Source organism: Rhinolophus sinicus, chromosome 13 (assembly GCF_057876585.1).
Source record: "Rhinolophus sinicus isolate RSI-liver-muscle chromosome 13, RSI-T2T, whole genome shotgun sequence".
Classification (NCBI taxonomy): domain Eukaryota; kingdom Metazoa; phylum Chordata; class Mammalia; order Chiroptera; family Rhinolophidae; genus Rhinolophus; species Rhinolophus sinicus.
Window position 1 is genome coordinate 54,647,335 of NC_142513.1, and position 15,051 is coordinate 54,662,385.

Consider the following 15,051-nt stretch of genomic DNA (forward strand, 5'->3'; position numbering starts at 1 on the left):
GAACAGCCAATGTGAATACTCAATAGAAATGGACAGCTTGACCAAGTAACCATTTATAAGAAGCAAGTAAAAGGACTATCAGGAGGAAACGTTATCATTCAAAAGTCAATAGTTCTAATTGCTCAAACCCCAGAGTATTTGCCCCCACCCCCTGGCCCCCCAACCATGACTCTTTTGAAGTGATTCATGCAAAATCAAGACTTGGAACACAGATCAAAAGCTGAAGCCCAGACAGACCCTGTGAATTATGCAAAATACCTTTGTAACTGACTAAAACTATGATTTCAAAGTGCCTTGAATATAAATGACTATCAGTAACTGGTAGCGACGGGTATGATTGTACCTGGGCCCATAATCATAAGCAAATATACTGCTAGAAATGATGAAGCTTAAACTTGACAATAGTGAATGGAGGGTGGTTAGCTAGAAAGAATTGTTAAGATCTGTTTGCTATTTAAAATAAGTAGTAGAAGATTCAGTGGGATCTTGCAAAGCTCCAATTTTCAGTTTAATTTGCTGGGGAAAAAAATAACAGACTGGTAAGTTGAAAACCTCATCTTTTTTAAGGCAGCGATAATGATAAATGCTACTGGATTTAGTTTAAGAAAGGTGTCTGGTCAGTGGGCAGGAGGAATCCAGGTCACGTGCTGTCCTGTTTTAGTGTCTTTATTAATGATTAGGAAGAAAGAAGAATATACAACACAAACATTTCAGGTAATTTTTAAATGATCTATCTATCTTTTATCATCTATCTATCTATCTATCTATCTATCTATCTATCTATCTATGGTACAAACAATAGGAAACAGAAGAAATAGTATTATACGACAAGAGGCTTTTTCTCTAATCAGAGTTATATGCTAGGTAGCACTTCTAAATGCCCTGCAGCAAAAGTGCCTGCACCTGACGGTGACAAAACACACAGAAAATGCAAAACTTTCAGAGTCTGAGACAAGTGCCATCAAAGTCTCTCCCCTCGTAAGCTCAGCTCTGCCCAGAATTAAGACTCTTTGCACAACCAGAGGACCTCTCCCTGTTCACTGCTGTCTGCCCTTCTCTCAAAGTCAGAGGCTCTATCTCCCAATTGTTACACCTGATTCTGGTTAAGCAAACTTTCATTTCTACCTGGGCTCGACCCAACATGTAGCACACATAAAATGCAGGTGACTCATGCCTCAATTAGAAAAAAATCAACCTGCTGTCTCCCTTAACCGTGCCAGGGAGGTGCCACTTGTCCCTGTTAACTTTTCTTTGCTGGACCACTTCAGCTTGGGCAAGCCTCTTGGGGATAAAAAATATAAAAATAAACACAAATTCATGACAAGCATTCACCACTGGGTAGATCATAATTACCACCACCCACATTATAACCTGGCAGGTACATACTAAGTCAGTTACGTCAGCTATTTATTATGCAGTTAAACAAATGATTTCATGTGTTTTTACTTTTCTGACTACTCCTTTTTTTATCTAACAACGAAAATACATGCAGAAGAGGAGCTTGTATGCATTATCATCATGAATTAAAGGAAAACAAACTGAATTCTCAGGATTTCTCAGCTATGAAGACTGACCTAATAAAATATTTCCCAGAGAAAAGTTGGATGAAATAATAAATGAGTTGAACTTTGGCATTTGAGGAGGCTACTGACATTGGGCTCAAAAGAAAAAAACACATTTTTCACCCTGAGGTTTCAAATGCAGCAAGAGATAAACTTTGAATGTTTTGCCTGAAAGCATGGCTTCCTGGGTTCTTAATTGGACTCTATGGATCAATTTTTGGACAGATGTGTAACTTCACAAAAACTTACGTGTGTGTGTGTGCGTGTGTGCATATTGAAGGAATCCAGAATATGCCACTGTAGCATAAAATCATTTTGAGCTGAAGGCATTTGAGAATCAACAGATAAAGGAATTTTTATCCCCCTGAACTCTTTTATCTGAATAAAAGCAGACCTTCTCCAAAGAACTCAATTGTTTTAAATCCTCTGCCCAACCCGGGAAGGTTGACTGTTATCACTGGAGACAATAAGAAGATGTTGCACCTAAAAAGACATTGCCACAAAATTATGGTATCTCTATTCTCCTAAGGGCCCAGCTATTTCTCCTAAAAGTCATTTCTCCCTTCTCCCTCTTCTAAGAAGTCATTTGTCTTGCCTTTTTAAGTACCCTTCTCCTTCTCTTCACTTGTTAAGACAGTGTGTAAGTCTTTTTAATGCTGTAGTAGGTGATCAGTTAGGGAAAGTCACTTTTAGTACTCCTGATAACAAACAGCTGTAAAAACGGATGACTGATTTGTGCTACGATGAAACCGAATTTCAAACGCAGTAAGACGACAAAAGAAAGCCTCTGTTTGGGGTTTACCGTTTATAAGGACTCCTGACCGTACACAATTTTAAATGTTTATTTGCACTGGGTCGCTCTTTTCCTGTTTAAAAATACTTAACAGTGATGGGCCTCAGTTTCCTTAATTCTAAATTAGGCATGAAATGGTCATACTTCATAGTTTTTCTTTTAGTACACACGCAGAAAATGTTGCATGCCATACGTCTACGGCTCAATGAATTTCACAAAGTGAACCAACAAGTTCCTGTTCACCAGAGTCCAGACCAAAACCACAGACTGTTAACACCATCCCAGGAGCTCACTCAAGCCATCATTCAGTCACTACACCCCCAGCCTCCTGACTTTCAACACCATAGATTAGGTATATTGCCTGCTTTGGAACTTTCTGTAATTGAAAGAAATGCATTGAATTTATCTGTGCTTCTATCTTGTTTCTTCTGCTTACCATGGTGAAATCCATCCATGTTTTTGCATGTAACAAGTTTTTCATGTCACTTCTATGTGGCATTCCATCATAGAGTAACAACTTATTAACTCAGATATTGATGAATATACACTGTTCCCAGTTTGAAATAATAGCAGGTAGTGCAGCTATGAACATTCGCTGGGCATGTCTTTTATTGGACATATACACCTATCTGTTGCTTATGTACCTACGAGTGAAATGGGGTGGGAGGAGGCTCATGTGTATGCATATGGTTGGTTTTAATAGGTACTGCCCAATAGTTTTGCAAAGTGGTCATACCAATGTACATTTCTACCATCAGTAGTACACGAGATTCTGTTTTGCCCCGTACCTTGACAATACGTGATACTGACTTTTCCATCTTAGCCATTCTGGCTATGTGTCCTTGTGGCTTCAGTTTGCACTTGGTTGATGACTAATGTTGTTGAGCACCTTTTTATATATATGCTGGCCATGTTTACAGACTCTTTTGTAACACGCCTGTTCCAGTGTTTAGCCCATTTTTCTACTGGGTTGTCTGCCTTTGCATTGTGGAAATTCTGTATGTATTCTATATTCTGATAAGAACCCTTTGTCAGATTATATATAAAGTAACGTATTTTCTTTCACTTTGTGGCTTATCCTCTCACTCTCAATCATAGTGTTTTGAGGAAGATTAATTTTAATGATCTCCAATTTATCTATATTTTTCCTTTGTGATTAGCATCTTGTCTCCAGTTTAAGAAATCTTTGCTTGGCGCATAGATGTGAAAACTTTTTTCTATGTCTTTTTCAGAAATCTTTATCTTGCCTTCCACTTTTGGATCTGCAAATTGCTATGGAATTGAATTTTGTGAATAGTATAAAAAATAGGTCAAGACTCGTGTTATTCATGCGGATACTACAATGACTCAACATCATTTTCAAAAAATGTCTTTTCCTTACGCACTGCAAATATGTTACCTTTGACGTAAAGTAGGTCACAGGTTACCGAAGATGTGTGGGTCTGTGTCTGGTCTTTTCTACCTCTTGTCCAATACCACACTGTCTTAGTTATAATAGCTTTAGAATTCATCTTGATATTCTCTAGTATTAATAATCTGCACGATTGCTTTGGCTACTCTTGAACTCTTTCATTTCCAGACACATTTTAGAATCAGCTGATTCATTTCTGCAAAAAGAGAAAAAAACCTTACAGTTTTTATTGGGCTTACATTCAATCGATTGACATCTTAATATATTGAATCTTCTAATCCATGAATTCCCTTCAATTATTTATCTTCTTCCTCTCATTATTTTTTTTTCAGTGTAGAGGCTTATATATCTTTCATAACTTTACATCTATATTCATAAGGGAGTTTAGTAAGTAAATTTCCATTTTTTTATGACCTTGTTGGATTTTGGAATGACGAATATACAGGCCTCATAAAATGTGTAGAAAAGTGCTGTCATTTTTTTTTTTTTCTATTTTCAGAGTTTGTATAAGATTGGTGTATTTTCCCCCATAGGTATTTAGAGAAATTTCATATATTTTATTATTAAATGAGCTATTACATCTACAGCACTTAGAAAGTACCTGGCATTTGATAAGTGTTATAAAATGTTAACTATTCTTATATGCTTGACTATCTGTTTTCCCCATGTAAATCATTACATTAAAATGCCAGAACAAAATGGCAGGCTTTATAAAAAGAAACCTATGTAAAGAGGTAACAAGCTTTAAGCCATTGTTTAGAAGTCACCCTTCAATTTTCATTTCATTACCAATTGACTACACATAATATTTGCAGAGGATATTCTATTTCAATTTCCCAACCATTCTGCTGCCATAAAAGTTACCTTAATACTACGTAATGGAGAGGTGGGTTTTGACAGAGCATGGTTTTAAATAACAAACATGGTTAACCCCATCTCATGCTTATGAACAATTTCTTTGTAGCTAATATACACTGAGTTCATGACACATCTCATTTCTTTCCTTACTAACATCATTCCATAGATTTTCTTTCATTCCACATCACTTCCCTCCCTCTCCCCTCTGCTTCCGGTGGAACTTTCAAGAGTTACTTTCATTCAGTCTCCATTTTTCTATATCCACATAGTTCTCAACCCAAATCTGGTTTCCACTCCTGCCACTTGACCAAAATGACTTGTTGACAAGCAACGCCCCTCCCACACACACAAAAAATGTCCATGTCATTAAGGTCATTATTCTGTCCTCAACTTATGTGATCTCAGTGACATTTAGCACTACTGAACCACACCTGCTTTCTTGCCACACAATCTATCATTAAATTATATTATTATGAAAGCACATGCTTGATGCTTTTTCTCGTCTCTCTCTAATTTTATTTACACTCTTAGCTGGCTCATCTTTACCCATATAACTTTTGAGTGTTGAGTTCAGACTCTTGAAGCATGTAGCTTCAATCAGTTTCTATGAATGTTGACCCTTCCATGGATGTGTCCCTCTCAAGCACAAGTGTTGTGCTTGTTGATTCTCTCTGCTGTGTATCCACATATTCCTTTACCTTTAGGACATCCCAATCTAGAGGCTTCTCAGGCGCCACAAATTCAACACCATCTAAAACTGGGCTCATGCAGGTCCTGCCGTGGCTGCTGCTGTAATGCTCTCCCTCAGCAAAAGGCAACACCCATCTTCCTAGACCTGGAGATGACAAGACTGAGACCCATCCTTCACTCCTCTCTCCCTCACCCCCAGGGAAGCAACTGTTGCGTCCGGCTCCCTTTATCTCCTAAGCATCTCCTAATGTCACTTATACATTTTTTTTCCAGTGACACTATGTGAAAGCTCTTGCCACCATCAACTTATCAGGAGCTCTCCAATTGGCTCTTCTCCAAACATGCATAACTACCCACTACGGCCAGGATGCTCCTTGTAAAACTTGGGAATGTTATGCCACTGCTCAAAAGCATCTGTTTAATGTCTAGCTCTACCATGGGAACACAGCCTGTTTTGTTTATCCAGACCATCAATGGTAAATGACAAGAGAAAGAATCAAAAACTGTTCTACAGCCCACAGATATTATTGCCAGAGCTTCTAAATAATATCGCACAGTAAAAGCTTTGCATTTAAGACAAGAAATTACTTCCAAGGATAGACCACACTCATCTCTGCAGCTCAGCCCTCTGTTCTGAGTCACACATGAAAGGGTAGAGAAAGAAAAGGCATCTGTGACCCGGTCAATTAAACATGTATTTACAAGAGTGTTTATTTCATACCAGATAGGATGGGCTACCCGGTGGAGGACAGCGGACGTCAAGGCGACTGGTGAGCCTGAGCTATGGCAGACGCAGGAAAGATACATAAGATGTGGGGATACAAAAGAAAAAGGTAGCATCTCATCTAGCCAAGGAACTGAGAAAGCCTATTAAGGGCATGAGACTTTTGACAGCTTGGAAGGAGGGTAAAATTGACTTAGAAACTGAAAATGACTTCTAAAGATTACAAGAGGCCTCAACTACGAGCGTGGTGGCAACTGGAAATGGACAAGATAGAAATCGACAAGATAACATGTCAACACTGGATCTACCTGATTTAATAAATTGGGAGATGGGGAAAAAAGCATGAGCAACAAAAAAGGGGGTGCCCGGGGCCTCCCAGCCCCGAAGATGGCAGTACCAATAAGGAAAATAAGGAAGCTGGAAGGAGACTCTAGGGTTAGGAGTCCTGAAGACATGGAGGGAGAAAGAACGTTGAGTGTCTGACCCACTGAGGTTTAGATGCCTGTAAGATATCCAGGTAGGGCTGGAAACGGGCGTGTGAGGTTTGAGAAGGGAACCAGGAGAGCTTGGCAAAACTTCAACCTTCCTACGAAATTATCTTTAATTAGCACACTGTGAATCCATAATCCATGCATTTTATTTAAAGCAATCTGGACTCTTCCATACAAATTTCTGATAACCTGCATAAATCTTCACATTTCGCTTACAGCTAACATTCATTTCTACCGTCCAGTGTGTAGTTAATCAAGTAACAATTGTTTTCCATACACAGGTTATTAAAGGTTGATTTGGTCCTTCCATTGCTTCCCAGTGGCTGTTTGTAGCCTAAACTTAATGCTGAGAATTTCCATCGAGCTACAGAGGAAATAAGTCTAACTAATGATGCCTTCTTGTCAGGCAAATTATTTCATTTTGAAATTCTATAGAAGAACAACAACAATGAAGCATTGGTTCCACTTTTAAATAAATAAGGGGTTATTTTGCTGCTGAAAGTTTTCATTCAAATGACTGATCAGATCTCACATGTCTGTTTAAAAATGTCTGACTTAGGTCGTTACAAAATGACAGACTATGATAAACTAGATGATAGTTGGGAGTGAGACAATGAGGCATTGTTTACACAGAAGATTGAGTAACTGGTTTAACAAAAGAGGTTCTTGGGTATCTATTGTATGTACAACTAAGAGATTTACTGGAGCTTTTATAATTTCTGCAAGACTCTTTTCCAGCCAGCTTCATTAACTTGAAGTAAATCAAATCATGCAGAAATCTAGCTCAGCCAGAAAGCAACCCAGGAAGATATAATATGAAGGAAAACAGACACGGGATGATAAGGTTTAGAATCTTTGGCATTTTTCATAAACATTTTGTTTGAAGATTATTAAATTACAACCCAGAGAAGGAAAAAAACTCCCTATTAAATTTTACCTCAACTTTTCATATATATATGTAAGTGCACATCCAAAGCATGTGTCAACAAATTAGTCTTTACAACTTACATGTCATTTGAACAGAAAGAAATTTGCATATATATATGCACTAAACTGGGATTTTTACTTGGCGAGGGGGGGGTGTTACTGTAACATGGTGGGGTCTGAAGAAATCAGATACTCTCAAAGGAAGACTTTGAGGTGTTACTTTTCTAGGAATGGGGCTCTCAGATATACTTTTATTATTTGTCCATAAGAGGAACAAAAGATCAATTTGGACTGAAGTATTTTTACTTTCGGCTCCAAAAATGTGGGTAAATGGGGTGATTATGACAGTGAGGTAAGCAGCCACACGGATTCGTCCCTTGCTACCTGTCTAAATATTCTCAGAATTCATTCACTCATTCCCTCCCGCTTTCCGTAGCGATAACATTGACATTTTATTTCGGAAATAAGCAAAAAGTAAAATTGGAAGAAATGGTGTTTGAAGGCAACAAAATACTTCCATGAAACCTTCCCTTTTCGGATGAGTGCTCCCTTTGGACCTTCCTGGGGGACCCACTGCCAGCAAAGGGCTACGTGTGACGCAGGCTGGCCTCCGGCACCGAAGTTATTTACTGAAACTTTATACAGGTCTACCATACTCAAAGCGGAACAATTCCCAAAAATTCAGGCTCATCTTGGTAATTATTTAAAAATCTGTTTATAATATACATCATTTGGGTAAACGATGGCTATCAAAGACTTGTCAACTCATTGGAAACACACACACACACACACACACACACACACACAAACTAACTCACATGTACAATAACCTGAAAGGAGTGTGGAGGTGGGGAGTGAAAACCAGTGAATCTTAATGAGAATCGGCTGGAGGTGTGAACACAAGTTCAAAGTCACTCTCGAATCCAAGTGGCCTCCGAGCTGTTCTCGATGAGGGTATTCAGACTCAGGGCAGCCTTGCTTGGTCTCCTGTAGGAGATGGGATGTTAGTTATCTCACAGTCTTTGGTTTGTCTTCTGTGGCTGGGCGCACCCACTGGGCCATGAGGACACCCACGCACGTGTGTGCGTACATCTGTGCACTTGAAAAAGGGGTAGAATACAGAGAGGGTGCCACACCACAGGGTGGGACCCCTAGCATTTCAGAAAGACACCACGGGTACCACACGAAGAGCGATAATATTGGTCTCATCACCCCAACCCGGCGTCGGGCGCGGGTGTCTATAATTGGTACGTGTCCTAGAGAGCACTGCGCTTCTTCCGAAGGGGGCTCTGGCTGCTGCAGACTCTCAGCTCCGCGTACTGCACCTGTGAAAACAAACAGACGTGACGCTGGCGGTAAGGTAACCCTAGCTCACCACAGTGTGTGTTAATGGCTCCCCAAGGACAAACCAAGGCGAAGGAAGGAAGGTTCAAAGGTAATGAATCATTTTCTAAACACAGGAACATGGAGGGATTAATTACAGGAAGGATTTGAGAAGTCATGCATCATTTCTTGAAACCAAAATATTAAAAGCAGATTTTCCTAATGAGATGCAAGGGGTTCTACCTGCTCTCGGCGCTGCTAGAGGTTTTCAGCTTTGTATGGGCCTGCTTTCCACCATGAGCTTAATCACGGCCTCTTGGGAATGTTTATCTTAGTATATGATATAGCAACTCACTAAGAATTATTCATTTAAAAGTATCTAAAATCTTGGGGGGGGAAAAATCTCTGTACATTATATCTATTTTGCCAAAGAGGGAAATAATGTTGAAATTGATACTGGCCCGACTTATATATAGATTTCTCTTAAAAATGAACTTCATTTCCAATGTAATGGCTAAAACATCTGTGACAAATATGAGCACTGGGGAGTCCCAAGTGGCAAAGTGTCTGTTGTGTTATTAGAAAGGGCTCTTGGTGATTCACAGAGGGTCTCACTAGAACACTGTGTATCTCCCTGGCATGCTAGTTTGTTGTGCCCTCTGTATTCATGCCAGCTCCAACTGGATGACCACTCTGAGGGCTGGTGTCTGGATGGTGCATAGACAATCCTTGAGGGCGGGCACTGATGGCAATTTACATTCTTCTAGGATGCAAACATGAACTCACATTGCCACTCAAGTGATGGTACACTGACATCCTATTGCTTTGGTGTGTGGGTTTTGATGGGCTGATGGTGGAGTGGCTTTATTTAAAGGATTGTATAGCAGACCACATGTGCACACTGCTTTGAGCATTTGTGCCGAACTCCCCGGGGACGGCAGGCACCCTCACATATGCTGAACTACTACATTTGGTCGTAAGCAGATACATGAACTAAAGCATTGCTCTCCTTAGAGTGTTTTGGGAAGGTCCCCTGGGAGAGTCGGGGACGGAGGACGTACCTGTTCATCTTTGATGCGAAACGAACGAGGGCCAGGTGACGACTTTATAAATGGTGTAATGCAAATATTAAGGAGTAAATTACTATTTATAGAATGCACTTGAATGGAGAATTACATCATAACGTGAAAGTTAAAGGAATATAGTATCACAGAGTCTATTTTAACCTCTAGAACTTGGAAGGAAGGGGAAAGATACTCCGGGACTTTTTGGCCCTATGTACCCACAACCCACCCAGAGCTTCCAGGGAGCCAATTATGTCAAAGTAGCCCAAAGAGGAAAATCGATACTGGATTTGGGATTCTGCCACATAAGAAAGGATTGTGTCTTTCTTTGATCATCGTGACGCTATTCCATGCCATAATCTCCCCTCTAGATTCTCCATTATAGAAATTATTGCCTGCCCCCCTCCCTCTGGATTTATAGCAGCCTATCTGCGGGGGCCCCGATTGGGCCATTCTACAGGATTTTCTGGCATTGTTGCCTTGGTTAATCTCTCTGTATCCACAGAAACTGGACGCCGCTAGACTAAGGGACCATTACCTGTAAATAATATTTCTGATTGATCTCAAACTATTTCATGCCATCTCTGCCTCTGTGTGTATTCGAGTAAGTGGAGGCTTTGCCCTAAGCATCCCTAAGTCTTCAGGGGGATAGAGACAGAAGCGAGGCCTGGGAGATAATCGAGGCCCACAAGAATACAAAGAATAATCGCTTTGGTCCCCTACTTCCCGTAAGACGCCTGCCACGTGGAAGAGGAGGAAAATAAGCAAGCTTCCCCCAGCTCTGGATCTCACCATCTCCCACTCACGGAGAACATCTTATCCTCTCTTTGGGGGAGGCAAGCAATCAGAATAGGGACACACACCACCGCAGGACAACCCCACAGTATGAGTTCCAGATCATTCTTAAGTAGTTCTTTTCTCAGGGTAATTTGCCCCAATCATCTCATGCTTGGGACAAAGGAGGGTTTTTTTTGTTTTTGTTTTTTTTTGTCACCTCCCTGCCAGCCAGGCCCCTTGAAGGATTTTCTGATTCTTTATCTCAATTACTCCCTGGCACAGCCTTGCAGCTCCTTTGGCTCTGGGGCCGGCCAGACTGCTGTGTTGGGGACCCTGTTGGTGGTGGCTGTTCATTACGTACCTTTTGCACATCAGATGGTACCCTGGAGAGGAAGTCTAGTAGTTCATTATTGTCGATGGCATAGGGATTGCGAAGCTTCTTAGTAAATTTATTTATGCCTGAAAAATAGAAACACGGGGAGATCTTTTTATCTATCCATCCATCTATCTATGTATCTATCTACAATCTATCTTTAAAAATTCACCTGACTGGGGGTGGGGAGGCATTCACAAGTAAAAATTAGTGTGAAAACAATTACTAAACCTCAAGCCATGCCCAAGCTGCCGTCATGTGGAATCATTCACAGAGGGCTTTTCCTGAAGGAAAGAAGAAAGGGGGGATTGCCGGAGGAAGGCTCTGCCTTCTTCAGCTGTGAAAATCCCATCACAATCCCAGCAGCGGAGCAGCAGAAACACACACGAAAGCCGTGGAGCTCTCTGGCGTTTTTTGGACTACACTGATTAACAACCCCCTCTGCAAGGGAAAGAGACGTCCCAGCCCAAACAAGTCTCTGCTTGGGAGCTGTGGACCCCATGGGCGGAAGTTGCTTTTCTGTTGTTAAAAAGAAGCTGCAGAAAATCTATCTTCCCCCCCCCCAACTCGTTTTCACAGGTTTCTCTTCTCTCACTGCAGAACAGAATATGACATGTTGATTGTACTTGGAGGCTGCAGGAAACTGTGAAAAGTTATTATTGGAAAATTATCTTACTAGGGTTGCTAACTTAATTCATGGACCGCAATACTGGTGCGAGGGTTCGTCTAGGCGATGGAGGCCGTGCTACTTTCAGCTGGGGCCAATGGTGATTAGAAGAGGTTTAAGATGTCTTTGGTGGCTGCACGCTGGGCGCTGGGCGTGTCCAGGACAAGCTCTGCCCATGGTTTCTTCTTTGGAGGGAACTCTTCTAACCACCTTTTGTCCCTTTCTCGGCTCCTTGCCTGTATCCAGAGCTCATAAACTGTGGTCTTTACACCACACGTCAACCCATCTTCGTGCTGAGTTTTAGAAGCAGAAAGGCCTCTGCAGTGTTGCCCCAAAGTGCTTGTTTAACAAGGATCACATCCGAAGCCCTTGTCTATCCAGGGACGAGGCTTGTATTCTCACCTGAGGTATATACCTTGCCGGGCTCCTACTCTGAAATCAAGGTAACATTTCACTGTTCACTGGTCCCCAACACACAAAAGGTTTGATGTTTTCCTTATTTCATTAACTATTATTTTGCTTTCCTCGAAGGACGGGACTTCCTGCGTGGCCCTCTACCCCACACAATGCCAACCTCCAGTGGTTTCTTTCAAGGGGCTCAGGTTTACATCTGCTTTGCAAATGGCAGCAGCCATTGTTCATAAGTAAATCGTAGCTTGGTGGTTGGTCTGGGTAAGACTTCTTGCAAACGATCCCCTTCTGTCAAGTCAAAGCTGTACTATCTTTCTTCCCTCTACCCCCACAGCAAGCTTCATGTGTCTAGCAAAAATTTCCCCCAGCCTTCCTTTAAACTAAAATACTCTCACTGTGTTATTCTAAAGACATTAATTGTAGCATGGGCTTTTTGGCAAAAGAAAACAGACAAGGCAAAATGATAAAGAGACAAAGACGTACTGAGAAGAGATATAGCTTCTATTGTTAATTATATATAGTGTGCACATCTGGAGTCTTTACAATGAACAGCAAGGCAGGGATAATATCACAGCCGATCAAAACACCCATTCTTAGTTACTGAGAAGATTACAAACCTGCACAGTAGCTCAGACGCACCAATAAGGGCAGCCGTAGCCCACAATGCATGGAGACTGCCTATGTTTTAAAAACTGAGTTGGAATAAAAATTACAAGGCACTCACTCCGATTGCATGCTTCGAAATCACACCTTATTCTCTTTTTTTTTAAGGTGTCACAGGCTCAAATGTCTGTAATTCCACCATATTATCTACTGTGTGAGATGCCACAGGGCATCACGTACTCCTTGGTCATCTATAAGGGGCAATGTAAGGGACATGGATTATAGAGCAGGAATAACAGGGGGCCCAGCCTCTGGCTTCCCCCTGTATTAGCTGTGTGGCTTCAGACAAATCACTTAACCTTCCTGTGCCTCAGATTTCTCCTATTACAATGTGAATAATAAAGACCTGACCTAGGGTGATGGGGGAATCACACGGGACAACACGAGCAAGAGGATTCTGTAATCTGAAATTCCAGAACAATGGAGGGAGCTCCATCATTACTGTAGATGAATCAATAAGCCAAGAAAACAAAAAGGTGTGATAGGGGAGTCTTCCCACGATGAGGCATATGATCACACATCCAAATTGGGAAGTTGCAGCTTTATCCAGCAGCATGCTAGACAACCCTTTAGATTTTTAACCTGAACAATACAAATAGACAGAGGGAATATTTATTTTTATAGCCCAAAAATAAAGTAAGTGGGATCCAAATACCAAGGGGTCATTTAATGGTCTCAGATCCTAGATAGAATATATCAGTGGGGTGGAATGAGCCTGCCAATTAAAACTCAGAAAGAAAACACTTGGAGAAAATCAGAGAGAGTAAAAACAGCATGGCCGCTTTGCGCATATGGCCACTGAAGAACCACTTGAAACAGAATTATACCACAAGTCTTCAGATAGTTCTAGGAGTGATTGGCATGTAGCCGTGACTGCCCTACGTTGGTGGGGTGGAAAGTCCTTGCTTGCTCATGTATCAAACACTGAGCACCTTCCATGTAAGAGACACTGTCCTATCTATCAAACAGAGGGACAAAGTTGGGTAAGTCATAATTTCTTGTCCTGAAGAAAATAGGCAATGAATGGACTGCACCCTCCTAAGACCACCCTACTTCTGAAACGTGATGAGTTATTATTCTATTTTCCTATGACGTTTCCCCACTTCTGAATGTCTAGGTCTCGCTTCCTTTAATATCAGGATTCTACTTCTGGGGGTTCTCTTTGAAAAGGTCTACACTTAATGGTTTTAGAAAGGTTGTAGCTTCTATCCTGCACCGCTCTGCTGTCAGCATTTGGTTCAAGATGAATGCATCGCATCGCGGTCTCTCGTGTGTGTAACCTACCTGAACATCTTAACATCTTAAGGTCCCTGATGGTTGAGAACTCAGCAGTAGTCCTAGGAGCCAAGTAATGGAAAACCAGGGTTGACACAGACTCTTGGGAAGAAGAGGAAGAGGGGTGGGTGGCTTCTCCAACCATTAATTTACTGCCATGTGCTCTCCTCATGTCAACCCACAGCCTACCCAGTTGCAGAGGCAAAAATTCACAAGGCTGCTAGTATTTTATCCAGTTGTGAGGTAGGGTTATAAATCAAGTCACGCAACTTATTTCAAGCTTGCCATTTTTGTTTCTACTTTTTTAAAGCAGCTAAAACTTTATATGGGCACACCATTTCCCCCAGGTAAATATAACCATAGCTTCCTCTCCTTTCAGGCACTGGTTAGGTCATCCTGAGTGAGCCCCTTCGTTTCCCCCAGCTGCTTCTGGATTTCAGTATTGGGTCGGGTTATTTTGTTGCCTCCAGGAGAGATGAAGTGTCGGGAGCACCCTGGCTACTTTTACATAACATAAAGGGCAAGATACAGGTGTTTGCCCTCTCTTTGAATAACAGTGTTTCCCGAAAGTTACTGGGCCACAGTAATGTATTATGCAAGAGAATTTATGACTCTGAAAGCTGAAGGGAACTCACACGCACGATCCCATTTTTATGTGATCACAGTTATACAAGAGGCCTATAAATAGCGATGCTGATCGTTCACGCAATGGGCCCTTTCAGGGAGGTCCTGGAAGTTTTGCTTCCCTGGACGCTTTCCTTAATCTCACGTTTAATTGCCAACAGGAGCACATTTCAAGTTTATAGTCACACTTTAAAAATGAGTAATTGGTTCTTACCGGGAATTGATTGCCAGCGAAAGGACTGTGCCAAACTTACCCCACATTAAAACGATGTACCGAAGTGGAATGAAATACAACGTGATGGTGGCAACCGCCAGGATCACACAGGCCAGGGATGAAAGGAACGGGACCGTCCAGTTAAACGTGCTGTAGACAAACCACATCAGTGTCATTTTCTCTGAGCTTTGAACAGCCACACAC

The 15,051-nt window shown here is 41.4% G+C and overlaps 1 protein-coding gene across 9 annotated transcripts in view; it reads right to left on the reverse strand.

Moving 5' to 3' along the window:
• Positions 1 to 6,657: 6,657 nt before the first annotated feature.
• MCTP2 (multiple C2 and transmembrane domain containing 2) overlaps positions 6,658 to 15,051 on the reverse strand; it is a 438,899-nt gene continuing 430,505 nt past the window's right edge. For all 9 annotated transcript variants that reach the window (XM_088789331.1, XM_074317382.2, XM_019726683.3 and 6 more), the window contains 3 exons: positions 14,888 to 14,997; positions 10,982 to 11,079; positions 6,658 to 8,781 (listed from right to left, as the gene is read on the reverse strand). In XM_088789331.1, coding sequence (XP_088645457.1) covers positions 8,713 to 8,781; positions 10,982 to 11,079; positions 14,888 to 14,997 — 277 coding nt within the window. In that variant the 3' untranslated portion in view covers positions 6,658 to 8,712. The remainder of the gene's footprint in view (positions 8,782 to 10,981; positions 11,080 to 14,887; positions 14,998 to 15,051) is intronic.